Source organism: Mustela nivalis (genome assembly GCF_964662115.1).
Source record: "Mustela nivalis genome assembly, chromosome: 5".
Lineage (NCBI taxonomy): Eukaryota > Metazoa > Chordata > Mammalia > Carnivora > Mustelidae > Mustela > Mustela nivalis.
In genome coordinates this window covers 156,808,134-156,823,326 of record NC_139024.1, presented here as the reverse complement: position 1 = coordinate 156,823,326, position 15,193 = coordinate 156,808,134, and the positions used below count along the sequence as shown (strand labels likewise).

General features: G+C 50.4%; 1 protein-coding gene across 1 annotated transcript in view; it reads right to left on the bottom strand.

Moving 5' to 3' along the window:
- The window catches only part of ZSCAN9 (zinc finger and SCAN domain containing 9), a 31,029-nt gene extending 16,664 nt beyond the window's left edge, over positions 1 to 14,365 (bottom strand). The window contains 5 exon segments of the mRNA XM_082731597.1: positions 1,271 to 1,332; positions 6,867 to 8,177; positions 12,867 to 13,011; positions 13,146 to 13,198; positions 13,201 to 14,365. Of these exon segments, the coding sequence (XP_082587723.1) occupies positions 7,411 to 8,177; positions 12,867 to 13,011; positions 13,146 to 13,198; positions 13,201 to 13,564 (1,329 nt within the window). The 5' untranslated portion in view covers positions 13,565 to 14,365 and the 3' untranslated portion in view covers positions 1,271 to 1,332; positions 6,867 to 7,410.
- Between the last annotated feature and the right edge of the window lie 828 nt (positions 14,366 to 15,193).

Genomic DNA, 15,193 nt, shown 5'->3' with positions numbered 1-15,193 from the left:
TGAAACCTGATTCTAAGAAATATGTAGTCTCTTTAAATTTCCTGACCTTTCTGAAGTTAATTTTAGTAATTTGTAATTTTACAGAAAATCCTATGTTAGCATGGCCAACTGGTACAAGTAAATAATAAAGTATAACAAATGAAAATGTAACAGCTGAGCTCCAAAGAAAGAACAGGGAATTTCCTGGCACCAGAAGCGAGGAGGGAACCTGCAGGTACTGTGCAAGGTTGTGAAATGGCCCTAAAGAAACCTTCAGCAATCCTGTGCCTGGACACAGGTCATCAGTAAGGCGGTGTACTGAGCTAGCTATTTCTCTTTCTTAAAGATCTTATATTTATTTGAGAGAGAGAGAAAGCATGAGTGGTGGGGAAGGGCAGAGAGAGGGAGAAGCAGACTCCCCGCTGAGCAGGAAGCCCAATGTGGGAGTGGATCCCAAGACCCCAGGATCATGACCTGATCTGAAAGCAGATGCTTACCGACTGAGCCAAGGTGTCCCTACCTATGTCTGTGTAACATATTACTTCAAAACTCAGTAGCTTGAAATGATATTTATTATCTTTCACAATTCCTGTAGCTCAGGAACTCAGGAATACAGGAAGTAGGTAGTTCTAGCCTAGGGTCTTCCACGAGGTTCCAGTCAAGGCTCAGCCAAGGCTGCTGTTGTCCTGGACCAGGGCCGGAGGACTTCCTCCCAACAGGGTTCGCTAGCATGGCCGGCCCACGGGAGGCCTCAGTTCTCTCGGGGTCTGCACCCGTGCCCCCCCCCACCCCAGCTCACTGAGAGCGATGGCATGGCAGCTCGCTCTCTCCGGAACGACCTGTGAGGCAGCTGGACGCCCCGTTCTTCCATGATCTATGATCTAGCCTCACGTGTCACAGCCCACTCCCCAGTCTGGCTGGGAGAAGTGACAAGTCAGCTCCCACAGTGTTGGGTTCCTGGTTCTGCGTGTGAGGAGCGAGCAAGTTACCAGTCTGTCCCGAACACTGAGAAATCAGTAACTCTTCAGGATGCAGGAGAGAGGGGCGGACATGGCAAACTGCGGACCCATGACTGGAGAGACCGTTGAATCCAGGGACGGAAGGTGTGGGAAGCAGACCCTCAAGAGTAGTGACTGTGCCCCACCAAGCAAGGGCAGGAAAGCCCGAACACGAATGGAGGCACGGCCGGAGGCTCCGTGTGGGCAACTCTGAGAGTTTATAAAAACGCCGGGGGCGGGGGGGGGGACAGGCCAGGGAGCGCCAGTCCCAGGGCGGCCCCCTCAATACTTACCTCCAGGAGCTTGACCAGGTTTCCACAGGAAACAGCAGAGAAAAACGCCCTTGTGCTTCCAGCTGGAGGAGAGGAAAAAGGGAACCAGTTTTAGGTACGCCAGAGCATCCTGTTCTTTTTTAAAAAGCTGCCTTCAGGGGAGACTAGTTAACCCAAGCCTAACCTGCTGGGGAGCCATCCGATCCTCCCTGACCTGGGGGAAGACAAATCTCCAATTCAGCCGGCTCTAGCCTTCCTTGTGAGAGAAGGGAATCACCGGAATCACCGGTCTCAGCCACCACGTCCCACTGAAGACGCGAGGACACTAAGGAACACTTGTGAAGTTCAGTCCAGACACAAAGATTCACTGAGAGCAAAATTCAACTGAGTAAATTTTAAAGATCTTACTGGCTTTATTCAGCAATTCATGAATCGGGCAGCACCCCGTATATCAGAGGGAGAGGAGCCATGCAAACCGGAAGATTAAATGCAGAGGGTCTGGGGACAAGGAAGCTACTCTGGGCAGAAAAAGTGGGTTGGTCATTCCCGGGACACGTTCCTGTAGCGGCAACAGGCACCTACCAGGCACATTCCCTAGCTAGCCCTGACCAGCTGATTCCTGATCGACTGGTTTACTTATGATTCTAGTTCGAGGAGAGCCAAAATGGTATTTAAGTTACATCTCAGTTTGATGATGTGAGGCTTAGCATAGGTGACTGCATCTGGGGCCAGCTGTCTTATTTTTTTTTAAGATTTTATTTATTTATTTGAGAGAGAAAGCACAAGCAGGGGGAGGATCAGGTAGAGGGAGATGCAGATTCCCTGCTGTGTAGGGAGACCCACATGGGGCTTAATCCCAGGACCCTGAAATCATGACCAGAGCCTAAGGGAGATGCTTAAAAAACTGAGCCACCCAGGCATCCCTGTCTTGTTTTTAGTAAGAGAATACTTTTGGGGCACCTGGGTGGCTCAGTTGGTTAAGTGGTCGACTCTTGATTCGACTCAGGTCATGCTCTCAGGGTCATGGGATTGTGCTCCAACTTGGGCTCTGTGCTGGCTGTAGAATCTGTAGAATCTGCTTGGGATTCTCTTTGCCCCTCCCCCCAACTCTCTCCCACCCTGCCCATGCACGTGCTAAGACAAATAAATAGATTAATTAATAATAATAATATAAAATAATAATAGACTGCTTCCCACACCTTGCCACCACATTGCTAAAGGCTATTTTAAAGCACTTCCTTCTACTTAGTACATCTTGTCTGGCTCTCAAGAGAAAAAGGACAAGACATAACAAAAGATAAAAAACACAATTTGAAAACATGGCACAAGCATCAGAACGACACATGGCAGGAATGCTGAAATTATCAGACCATAAATTTAAAATAACTGTGAAAAATGTTCTCAGGGATCTAACAGAGAAAGCAGACAGTGTGCAAGAAAGTGCACCGGCAATGTCAGCAGATGGAAATCTGAACCAAAAAAAGCAGCCAAAAAACCAAAGAACCAAAAAAGAACCAAAAAAAGTAGCACTAGACATGAAAAGCGCTGTAACAAAACTGAAGAGTGCCTTTAATGGGCTCCCTAGAAAACTGGGCACAGACGAGGAAGGAATCTCTGAACCAGAGGATAAATTCAGCTGACACTCAAGGAGAATGGAATTAGACTCTGCATTTGGAAGGAGGGAGTGTAAGGGAATTTGTAGATATATGTTAAAACCACAACAAACGGGGTACCTGGGTGGCTCAGTTCCTAAAGCCTCTGCCTTTGGCTCATGGCTCAGATCATGATCTCGGGGTCCTGGGATCAAGCCCCCATCAGGCTCCCTGCTCCATGGGGGTTCTGCTTCTCCCTCTCCTTCTGCCTCTCCCCTCCCCTTGCTCGTTTTCTCTCTCTCTCTCAAATAAATAAATAAACAAAATCTTAAAAAAAAAAAAAACACAACCCCATAGTGACACTTCCAAGCCCAAGAACACAGGGCACTTCCACAGATAAACAAAATAATCTGTCTTGAGAATGAGCAGTGGCAGAAAATAATGGACCACAGGAGTAAGCATTTACCCTGGAAAAAGTCTGCAGAAATGAGCAGCAGAGTTAGCTCACTAAGAGCTTCAGATACACAATGATCTGAAGGAAATGGTAAGATGCATTTAGAACATTTAACTATTTTTCAGACCCCTAGAAGCCATAAATGGAAAAATAACATATAAAGTGAGAAGAGCAGACTGATTTGAAAAAATCAAATTAAACATTAGGAAATGAAATACATGGGCATTGAGATGAAAATGTACGTGAAATAAACAACATACTAAACATAGCTCATGGAGAATAAGTAAACTGTAAGGCTGATCTGAAGACATAGATCAGAGAGAGATGAAGATCAGCAAAACACAGTGGGAGTAAGAGACCGGCCGACAGCGTGAGAAAGCCCAGTCCCACGAGTAACAGGAGAGCCAAGAGAACTCTGAGGGAGAGGCTGACTGACTGAGAGTTGCAGGAATTGATGGAAGACCTAAATCTCAAGTTGGAAGAAGCACTTCAAAGTGTCGAAAGAAAAGAAGTGTCAGCGTTCCAAGCAGACAGTTCAGGAGGGCTCCTTCACTGCAAATACATGGAAACCAACACTCAAGGGAGAGAGTAATTGAAAAGATGTTCACACAAAGCCTAGGGGAACTTGCCATGGCCAAATCTTCAAGAGAGCCTCAGTGAGTAAAACCAATGTGTTAGAACACATAATGTGAAAATCTAATTAGTCACTGATTATAAAAACCCAGTAATAATAATTGTAATGACAAGGTCAACTTGAGGTCAAGTGTAACTAAAATACTTGCCAACAGCTGCAGCTCCTGGGAGGCATTCAGGTTTCGTGCAATACCACAGAGAAGGGCACACACAGACATTAGTTTCATAATCTCATAAATCAGGTGGGCATACTGAAATTTTATGTGTCATCAGGAAAAAGAAAGACTAAAAATACATAATTTTCAAACATGTAAATGGGAGAAAGAGAAGAAAATATAAATTAACCAACATAAAACAGGAACAGAGAAAACATTAAAGAAAGATCATGGAAAAAGGAAAGGCAAAATTGGGTGGTAGCAATAAACTGATAATCATAATAAAAAATTGGATTAAATTGATGAGTTAAAAAACAAAATTAAACATAAGAAATTTTATAAAGAGCTGGAGCATCTGGGTGGCTCAGTTGTTAAGCATCTGCTTTCAACTCAGGTCATGATCCAGGGTCCTGGTATCAGGCCCTGCATCAGGTTCCCGGCTCCCTGCTCAGTGGGGAGCCTGCTTTTGCCTCTCCCACTTCCCCTGTTTATGTCCCCTCTTTTGCTGTGTCTTTCTCTGCCAAATAAATAAATAAAAATTTTTTTAAATAGGAAGTTTTATAGTCATTAAAATCAATTAAAAATTCAAGTTCTTAGGAATGCAAATCTATGCAATAAAAGTATATAAATTGGAAAGCAAGAAATTATAAAATCAGGATTCAAGATAATGTCCTTTAACTGGGAAATGTGAGTGACAAAGATGAGGGATGCCGACTGATTGGCCATACAGGTGTTTTTCAAGATCTTCTGTTTGTGTTAATAATGACACATTAATGAGTGCTAGATACTGAATTAACTACCTAACTATCAAACTAATAAATCAAAAGCATGGTATTCATGGACCAATGATGAGTGTATGTGATGAATCATACCAAGAATTATAATTAACCCAATTCTGTACACAGGCTCTCCTTATTTCCAAAAAGGAAATAATTTTATTTAAAAATAGAGGATGGGGGATGCCTGGGTGGCTCAGTGGGTTAAAGCCTCTGCCTTCGACTCAGGTCATGATCCCAGGGTCCTGGAATTGAGTCCTGCATCTGACTCCTTGCTCATCGGGGAGCCTGCTTCTCTCTCTGCCTCTGCCTGCCACTCTGCCTCCCTGTGCTCTCTCTCTCTCTCTGGCAAATAAATAAACAAAATCTTTAAAAAATTAAAAAAATAGAAGTAGAGGATGGGAAAGAGACACTAGGCTAATATTCTCTAAAAGAAATTTTTCATGATAAAGAATTCTTACAAATGAGGAGGGAATATTCTTAATGTTATGAGGATATTTATCAGAAACACAGGGACGTCTGGGTGGCTCAGTTGGTTAAGTGGATGCCTTTGGCTCAGGTCATGATCCCAGCGTCCTGGGATCGAGCCTGCTTCTCCCTCTGCCTCTGCTGCCACTCTGCCTCCCTGGGCTCCCTCTCTCTCTCTCTCTGGCAAATAAATAAATAAAATATTTAAAAAATAAAAAATAAAATCTTTTCTTTAAAAAAAAGAAAGAAAAACACAAAGAAAATATTATTTTTCGCCAAATCATTAGATACATCCATTCAAAATTAGGAATAAGATAAGGATGACTAATAGTATGACTCCTGCTCCACACTGTACTGGAGAGACTGGCTCGTGCATCACAATTAGAGAAAAGAGCAAAGGAGGAAATAAAACTCCTTATTCACAGTAACAGGATTATATAAACATACAGGTATGTTTAGTTCTCAGGCAGAGCTAAGAAACGTGAGGTGTTAAGAGCAGCCACTGGAGGCAGTGGGGCTGTGTTATGGACTGAATATTTGTGTGTCCCCCTCTTATACACATATGTTAAAATTAACTCCACAATGTGATGGTATTTGGACATGGGGCCTTTGGGAGGTAATTAGGGTCAGATGAAGTCATAAGGGTGGGATTAGTGCCCTTTTAAGAAGCTTGCTCTCTGTCTTTGTCTCTGTCTGCCTCTCTCTGTCTCTGAGCTTCAGTTTGTCTGTCTGACTCTCTCTCTCCCCCTCCCTCCCCCAGGCACACAAGAGAGGTGCCGTGAGCACAAAGGAAGGTACAGTCACCTAAGGCTGAGCTGGTGCCCTGAAGCATACCTCCCAGTCCCCAGGACTGTGGGATACCTGGCTGCCATGTGAACCTCCTGCCTTGGCCAGCACCAGCCCACCAGGTGGGGGGGGGGCAGGGGGATGGGGCTTCAGTGTGTGTTGGGGGACGCTGGGAGGGGAGAGCTCCTACACCAATTTGGTAGAAAGACTGTTGCAGGGCAAATTTATGTTACATGTGAACTAAATGCTCAGTTCAAGGAAAACAAAGAGTTCTACTCAGGACACATCTTCACTTTTTAATATTAACTTACTTTTTTCTCTCTGCTGCCCTGATGCAAGTATTAATTTATTTCTAAAGCCCACATGACAGCAGTCTATAATATACTTTTTTTTTTTTTTTAATGGAGGTAAAAGAAAAAGTCCCACAAGCATTTTAACTTGGGCGGTCTCTCACTGCTGTCCAACCCTCTTTTTGCCTTATTATAGATCATATTCAAATTTAGTAATAATGTCGCCTCTTGGAGCAGGGTGAGAGCTGTCCGTGGTCCTGCGCCCTGCCCCGCGCCCAGCCGGTGCTCCCCTCCCTTGGCCACCAGGAGTGACGACTTCTGGGCCACCCACTCAGTAGAGAAAGGAGAAAAAGGAGGCGGACTCGGTTCAAGAAGGGGTGTCGGGAACCTGGCTGGCTCAATCGGTTAAGCAGCTGCCTTCGGCTCAGGTCAAATAAAACATTTTAGAAAATAAATAAAGCACCTTCTGTGGCTGGTGACCCAACTCCGCGGGCGGCCTTGGACTCGGGACACAGACGGCCTGCAAAGCGGGGACGTGAGGGGCAAGCACGAGGGCCTGTCGGGTGGTCGCGCTCCGCGGACACAGCCGGGCGGCCCCGGGAAGCCGGGCGGCCCCGTAAACGCCAGACAGTGAAGCCCGAGGCCGGCTCTAGCGGAACACGCGGGGGCGGCACGGACAGCGCATGGGAACTCGGTCTTCCGTGAGCTCACACGGGTCCAAGGCCGAAGTCCAGGCGCCAAGGCGACTCCGCGCGTCTCTCGCGCTGGCCGGCGGGCGAGGACGGCGCCGCTGACCCGAGGGCGGCGCTCCCGGAACCGGAGGCAGCGGCGACCCGCGCGGGCGGGGACATGTGACGGGGACGCCGCGGCCCGTTTACCGCAGCCCGTCAGCAGAGCTCCGCGCGCTCGCCAGGAGCTCCGACCCACACAGACCCTGAGCGCTGGGGCCCGGCCGCGCGACTTAGCACGCGCCCCGGAGGGTCCGGCCGCGCTCTCGAAGCCGGGACCTACGGGGCGGGGCGGGCAGGGCGGCCCGGGAGCGCGTGAAGGAGCCCGAGGGAAAGCAGCAGCTCCAGACACCGCACCTCCCGCTTCGGGTGTGCGCAGCCCGCAGGCCAGTACTTGCTGGAAACGCAGCGGCACGCGAGCACGGCCCGCGATCGGGAAGGCCCGCTGCCAGCGACGACTAGACGGGCGGCCGCCGCGTGCGTCCTGTGATGGCGGCTGAGGTTGCAGCGGCGGTTGAAGCTCTTCCCGCACTGGGTGCACCGGTGAGGCCGCTCGCCCGTGTGGCTCCGACCGTAGCTCTTCCCGCACTGGCCGCACTGATGGGGCCCCTCGGCCCGGTGGGTCCGCTGGTGCTGGCTGAGACCCGCGCTCTGGCTGGAGGCCTTGCCGCACTCCGCGCAGCGGCACCGCTTCTGGACGTTGTGGATCCCGCGGCGGTTGAAGAGACCCGAGCTCCGACTGAAGGTCTTCCCGCACTCCTTACACTCATACGGCCTCTCCCCGGCGTGGATCCTCCGATGGCGCACAAGGCCTGCACTCTGGGCGAAGCTCTTCCCACACGCGTCACACTTGTGCCCTCGCTCCGCTCGGAGGCCGCCCCGGCGCCCCGCTGCCCAACCCGCAGGGTCACTGGGTTCTCCATGCTGGGGATCCTGGGGGGATTCCTCCAAAGTCTGTCCGTAAAACATTTCCCCATGGGACGCCACTGTCTTGGGACAGTCTTTTCTCAGCACCAGCTCTCTGTCCTCAGCCTTGGTCATTGCATCTGAAAGAGAGGAGACCAGGCAAATGTCATTTGTTTCCCGAGTCTATGGGACGGTCACCGTGGCACAAAAGGACAGGTGGCTCCGAACCTGACGTGGCCCCACATCGCAGAGCAGAGAGGAGGTTAGAAACAGCAGGGCTGGGGCTCCTGGATGGTTCAGTCCTAAGTGTCTGCCTTGGGCTCAGGTTGTGATCCCTGGGGTCTTGATTTCAAACCCCCCAATGGGCTCCCTACTCCGCAGGAAGCCTGCTTCTCCCTCTCCCACTCCCCCTGCGTGTTCCCTCTCTCGCTGTGTGTGTGTCTCTCTCTGTCAAATAAATAAAGCCTTAAAAAACAGCAGGGTCAGTGTGGTAACACCTTCCTCCAGGTAATAAGAACTCTGGCCTCCTTGGCAAAATGTGGCTAAGTCCAACCTTACTTGGCCTGGGCCTGGAGAGAATTCTTTCTATGACTTCATGGGGAGGGGTGGGTCAAGACCAGGGTGGCTTTGCTTAGTTCTCCCTTAGAACTCCCTCACCATGGGGCATCTGGTGGCTCAGTCAGCTCAGATCATGAGCCTGGGAATGAGCCCTGGATCAGGCTCCGGGCTCAGCACGGAATCTGCTTGAGATTCTCTCTGTCCCTCTACCCCTACCCCCATTCGCACACACTCTCTCTAAAAAACAGGTAAATAAATCTTAAAAAAAAAAAAAAGCCCTCCCCCCTTTTGAAGTGGGGAGCCTCACAGTGACCAAGGGAAGTCACCCCTGTACTTATGCATTCCTTTATGGGACAAGTATTCAATCCCACCATTCCAGGGGTGTCAGGAGTACTTGACAAGCGTGAAATCAGCACCACCCCAGGGTGTTCCCCACACAGGGCCTTCACTGGCTCTGCTCAGATGGCAGCAAGTCTCCCTCCCTTGTTCCTTCAAGTTTTCACTCAGATCCCATTTCCTTACTGCTCCCTACTACTGCAATCAGCTCGCCACGCACCACACTCACAGTCTCCCTCCCCTGTTTCCTTCTGCCACATGCCACAGCTTGCCACCCTCTAACACCCTGCATCACCTCCCTGTTTGTCTCCGCCTTGCCACAATCTAATCTCCACGACAGCAGGATCTTTCTGTTTTGTTCCTTGAATCATGGGTGACACAGGCAGTTTTCAATAAATATTTGTTGAACGAATAAAAGAAAGCATTAAACCAATCCTACTACTATGGCCTCAAATGACGGCCCAGGGACAGGCACCTGCAGCAAACACTCCTGATAGAACCGGCCCCTCCTGGATATCGTCCAGCCAACCCCAGCAGACCTGGAGGAGTTGAAGGCAAGAATGGAGACAGACCCATACTGTCCAAACACCCTGGAACAGCCCTGTGGTATCCTCAGGATGTCTTGGGCTCTGCAGGTAGGACTGTTGGGGGAAGCCGTCAGGAAGACATGACTGCCAAGTGACCTGTGAGCTGGACCCCGACCACTGGAAGCTCCTCACCTCTGTCCTGGAATGTGAGTTCTACCTGACTGCCCCACTTTCAGGAGACGCCCCAAGGCCAGTGACAGTGACAAGAAGACAACACCATCTGGATAGTACACAAGACTGAAGCCAGATAAGGACTCTGCTGAAACTTTTACGATGGGTGTGGAGAGCTACTCACACTGCCCTTACCCAGAAGAGCCTCCCATGTAAGCCTCCTTTGCTTATTCAAACCATCACCTGCCGCTGTCTTTGGTCTCTCCCTGCCCCCAACAGGAGGGGCTGGTTTCAGCTTACTCCTGGGAAGCTCTCAAGGAGCCTGTGCACCCACATATTTCTTCCTTGCAAACCAGAGAGCCCAAGATCAGCCTCCATCCCTCCTCTTTTTACCAAAACATCCAGCTCTTTCTCCCACATCTGACTACTGACCCTCACAAACCCAAACAGGAGTCTCTGCGGACTCCTCTGTTGCTAGACCGTGTCCTCCTGCTCCTTTTGGCTGGGGGATGACAAAAGGTCTGGAAAACAGAAACGCATCTGCAGAGAAGTAGGGCCACGAGTGGGATCAGTACTGCCCTTCTGCCTTCACACTTACATTTGAAATGTACAAGAGAACTGCATAGAATATAAAAACAAAGACACTTATCACCTATTACCATATACGCAGCCTCCTGTGACTCATAAAGCACCGTTGCAACTGTTTTCAAACTAACACACCACAAAACCCCCTGAGATTATTACCTCACCTCCTGAAAGAAGTGAATAGCAAATAAAAGGTAAACACATAGCATGACAGACTCTGCATGTATGCAGAGAAAGTCTGGAAAATACACAGCAATTTGACAAGAGTGGTTAGTCCTGGGGAATAAAATTTGGAGAGCTTTCATGTTTTACTATATAAACTGCTATATTATTTGGATTTGTTTTTACCATCAACAGTTCTAAAAGGAACTCAAATTCAATGATACAAAGTAACCTTACATGTTGCTTAGTTTAAAAAAAAAAAAATGAAGAGCTGGAACTTGGATTCAGTCCTTTTGATCTCAAACACTGTGTTGCTTTGCAAAACTGGCATTTCGTTTCCTGAAGACACAGACTTGCAATGTTAGTCCTGTAAGAGAACTCTGATTTGTAGATGCCCTCAGGACACTCTCCTGCAGCCACAGAAAATGCTTAATGGATGACTGGATGGAGGGAGGGAGTGATGGACAGACAGGAGGAAGGACTTGCTCAGATGGGCTTCCTGAAAAAAGGGGCTCCCAGTAAGGTTCTAGATGCCATTCAGAAGGCAGAAGAAAGGAAAAGATGGCTGGAAAATAAAAAGCACAAGTTCACGGGGAGATGAGGAAGAAACAAAAGAACAGACGACAAAGATGTTCATGAAGGAGGAAAATGAAACCAAAGCATTTTTTTTTAAAGATTTTATTTATTTATTTGACAGAGAGAAATTACAAGTACACTGAGAGGCAGGCAGAGAGAGAGAGAGAAGGAAGCAGGCTCCCTGCTGAGCAGAGAGCCCGATGCGGGACTCGATCCCAGGACCCTGAGATCATGACCTGAGCCGAAGGTCATTTATCTGTGAGAAGGTCATTTATCTGTGAGAAGATAAATGTCTGCTGTGTAAGCCCCTCGGTGTGTGCTAGTCTATTACGAGTGGCTTAACCCACTGAGCCACCCAGGCGCCCCCCAAAGCATTTTTTTTAAAGACATATTTATTTTATATATATGAGAGAGGGCACAAGTGTGGGAAGGGTCAGAGGGAGAGAAAATCTCCAGCAGACTCCCCATGGAGTATGGAGCCCTGAGATCATGACCTGAGGAGAAATCAAGAATGGACACTTAACGGACTGAGCCACCCAGGTGCCCAGAACCCAAAGGACTTTCAATCGGATGAGTTCAGAGGAGCCAAAGGAAGCTCTGCTGAGTAAAAGAAGTCACTCAAAAATATCTTTTTAAGTCAAGAGATATGTTCCAAATGGCAGAAATCCGGGATAACCATACGGCCGCTAGGGCAGACGAAATAAACGGGCGGGAGGCAGCGCAACAAGGGAAGCAGGGCTTTGCTCTGCACAGGGATGGCGGGAAAACGGAACCAGCAGATGCACCACTGGATCATTGGACGGCCAAGCCTCAGTAAGAGGTGACGACGTCCGGTGTGAGAAATCAGACGGAAACTGCGGCGGGGACGGCCAGGACGGGAAGGCAGCCGGCTCGGCCCCATGTGCCCAGGACGACACCCACCACGATGTGCCCCGCCAGGGAGCGGAGGAGGCTGGTTCCACTGGACTCCCGCATCCAGTCCGCCAGCCACGGAGCGTGCTTACTGCATGCCCCCGCAGCGCCAGTCAGACTGGCAAGGGCAGCCAGAAGGACAGCCTGCCAAGTGCCTTCGGTCAGCTGGTCGCATTCAGTACTACAACCCCCTTCTGTGGTGTGCACCTGCTTGACAGTTGTGTCAGCTTTCTTCCGCCCAGTCACGTGATGAAGCCCCCGACTGTATTTAGAGCTAGGGGCTTTTAGGAAAGCAATTCTGGTAATTCAGGGCCCTAATCCAACAGGATTGATGTCCTTAAAAGGGGGAGAAACACCAGAGCTTTCTCTCCCTCCCGCTCTCTCCCTCTCTCACTCCCTCACTTCCCCCCTCCCCCACCCCAAGAGACACATGCCCAGAGACAGGCACCTGTGAGAACAAACCAAGACAGGTCTCACCAACAGCCTGCCTGCAGGCACCATGATCTTGGACATCAGCCTCCAGAACTGTGAGAAGATAAATGTCTGCTGTGTAAGCCCCTCGGTGTGTGCTAGTCTATGACGAGCGCCCAAGCAGACTAAGGCGATGCTATGATCAACCCCACTCTGGAGATGAGGGAACTGAGAGCAGATGGTTAAGTGACCCGCCCACGTACAAGTAGCTTCCAGAGGCAAAGCCAGGAACTGACCCTGTCTATACAGCGATTCTCTAAAGCTTTTCCCCACAGTGATTCCTGGAGGCCTCCCTGAGCTGCCATGTGCCAGGAGACCAGAGAGCCTCCAGGATGGGACTGGGCGGGGGAGCCTGAGCGTGAGGTAAGGGACACAGTGAGTGCACTGTGCACCAGAAACATGAAGTATTGCTTTACCTGGCAAAGGAACTTCTGATCACCTGGTTCCTTGGGTCTGGGCTTCTTATTTGTTTTGGCTGAGGGTGGGGTGGGGAGGAGAGCTGCTCAGCACCAGAAAAATCCTGTCCCTCACCTTTCTCTCCAACAGTGTGGGGCTGCTGAGCAGTGTCACAGGTGAGCTGGGGCTCCTCAGCCTGGGACTGGAGGCTCAGTGAAGTTGGTGCCCCCAGAGGCACTTCTTCAGAGAGGACTTCTTGCCCCTGTGTGTCGGCTACGACCTAGGAACAAAGAGATGAGATCTGACTTCCTGGAAAGTACCAGGAAGCAGGGTTAGAGTTAGTCAAGGGGATACAAAACAACAGATTCAAGGGTCATGCACATATACTTTTTCTTGGCCGATCTCCCTTCCTACCTCATGTTGTGGCTCATCGAGCTCTCTCTCCAGATCCTCCAGCAAAATCACAGCTCTTCCCCACTCTCTGGGCTGTGCTCCCGCACCCAGGCCTGCAGCTCCTCGGGCAGGATGGTCAGGAACTGCTCCAGCACCAGCAGCTCCAAGATCTGCTCCTTCGTGCTCACATGTGGCCTCAACCACTGGCGGCAGAGTTCCTGGAGTCGGGTGAGGGCCTCCCTGGGTCCCGGGGTCTCCTGGTAGCACAGCTGTCGAAAGCGCCTTCGGAAAATTTCCCTCCCCAGAAGAGTACTAGGTTTCAGCCTGGACTCCTGCGTTCGGACACGACTTTCCATCTCCACTTTCACTGTCAGAAGTTCTTCCCAAACTTCAGGAGCTTGCCCATCCAAGGGGAAAACCTCCTTCGAGTCTGTATTCATCTTGTCCTTGAATTTAAAAAGCACCCTCCAGCTGGAGCTATGTTTTAGAAACACCTTTGAAGTTTCCCTCCTAAGCAGTAAAAACCACCGTTTACCTAGAAAAATGGCAATAACTAATGATGGGCCCTGACTATACAAGCAACCGTTACAGGTCCCAGGGCTCTTTACTGAAAGTAAAGTCACTTGGGGACAAAAGGATGGGAAGAATGGGGAATATAAGACTGTAATGTGCAAAAAGCGTGCACTTTCAAGTCACTCAGAACTGGGTTTTATTCTGGCTCTAACATTTACTAATTGTGTGATCTTCAGCCAATTTCTTATCTTCTTTCAATCTCAGTCTCTCAAAGTGAAGAAACAGCAACGGAGAATGCTCATGGAGAAATCAGGGGCCAAACAGTTCACTCGGAATGGTTAAAAAGCTCACTCCTTATGTAAAAGTGCAATTAGACGAAGTATTCTTGTCTTTGATCAATGAATGAACTTACTTGCATGGGACTCATGCTTTCAATACCAGACCGCGGTTAATGCTCACACGGCCCTCTGAAGTTTCATTAACAACCGCTATCTCAGGAGATAGGAAAGGGAGGTCAGGGGACGTTAAGTACGTTGCCTAAGGTCAAGTTCTTTGTGAGGACAGTCCTAAGAACCCACAGAAGCCCAGGTAGTGCTTGCGACCCAGGAAGCCTGTGGATCTGCACAATGTCAGCAAGGGCAGCCCCGAAGCTGAATTCCCGCTGGACAGGCGCTGTGGTGGACACGCAGGGAGTGGGCCCTGGGCACGGGGGTGGGAACCGGATAGGGAGTCCCCGGGAGTGCGCGCGCCAGGGCTCCAGGATGGTGCAGCTAGGGGACAGGGAATGGGCACCTGGGGACAGGGGTGGGAACGGGACAGGGAGTCCCCGGGAGAGCGCGCGCCAGGGCTCCAGGATCTGCACCCAAAAGCCAGTCCGCTCACAGCCGCGTAACCCGCTCTCAGAACCGAAAGCCGAGGGCCTGAACCTTCTGCTCTGTGCTTACCCTCCGCGTCCCCGAGGCGGTCCGACTCCAGGCGTCTCCTGCGCAGTCAGACCTGCGGCCGCTACTGCAGGGGGCGGCCCTCCAGCCCCGCGGTCCTCCCAGACGCTGCCCGCGCGACGTGTCCCCAAGCCGGACGACGCGCCCTCTGCGGGGAAGGCTCCCCTTCCACGGCCCGCTCCCCGCCACGCGCGCCCGCCCAGCCGTCCCAGCGCCGACTCACGAGAACCGAACGCGGCCAGAAGCCGAGAGCCGGGCGAGGCGCCGGCGGGAGCGCGCCCGCCGGAACAATGCGCCGCGGCGAGGAGGCCGCCGGCCGCGCGGGGCGCTCGGGGCGGGAGCACTTCCGGGCCGCTCTAGGATCCCGCGTCTCGGTCTCCGGCCTCCCGCGGCGGAGCACGTGGTTGCAATTTCGCGCCCCAGAAACGGAAGGGACGCCTGCCGCCGAGGCCATGAACTTGAAAATGCTTGTTTTGTTTTGTTGTTGTTGTTGTTTTTAACAAGAATACATTACCTGTGATTTTTTTAAAAAATAAAATCTCAAGCAATGCCAAAATTAATAAAGCAAAAGGTGAAATCCCGTCCTGTCCCTCCGGTCTCGGTTAGCTGGGGGTT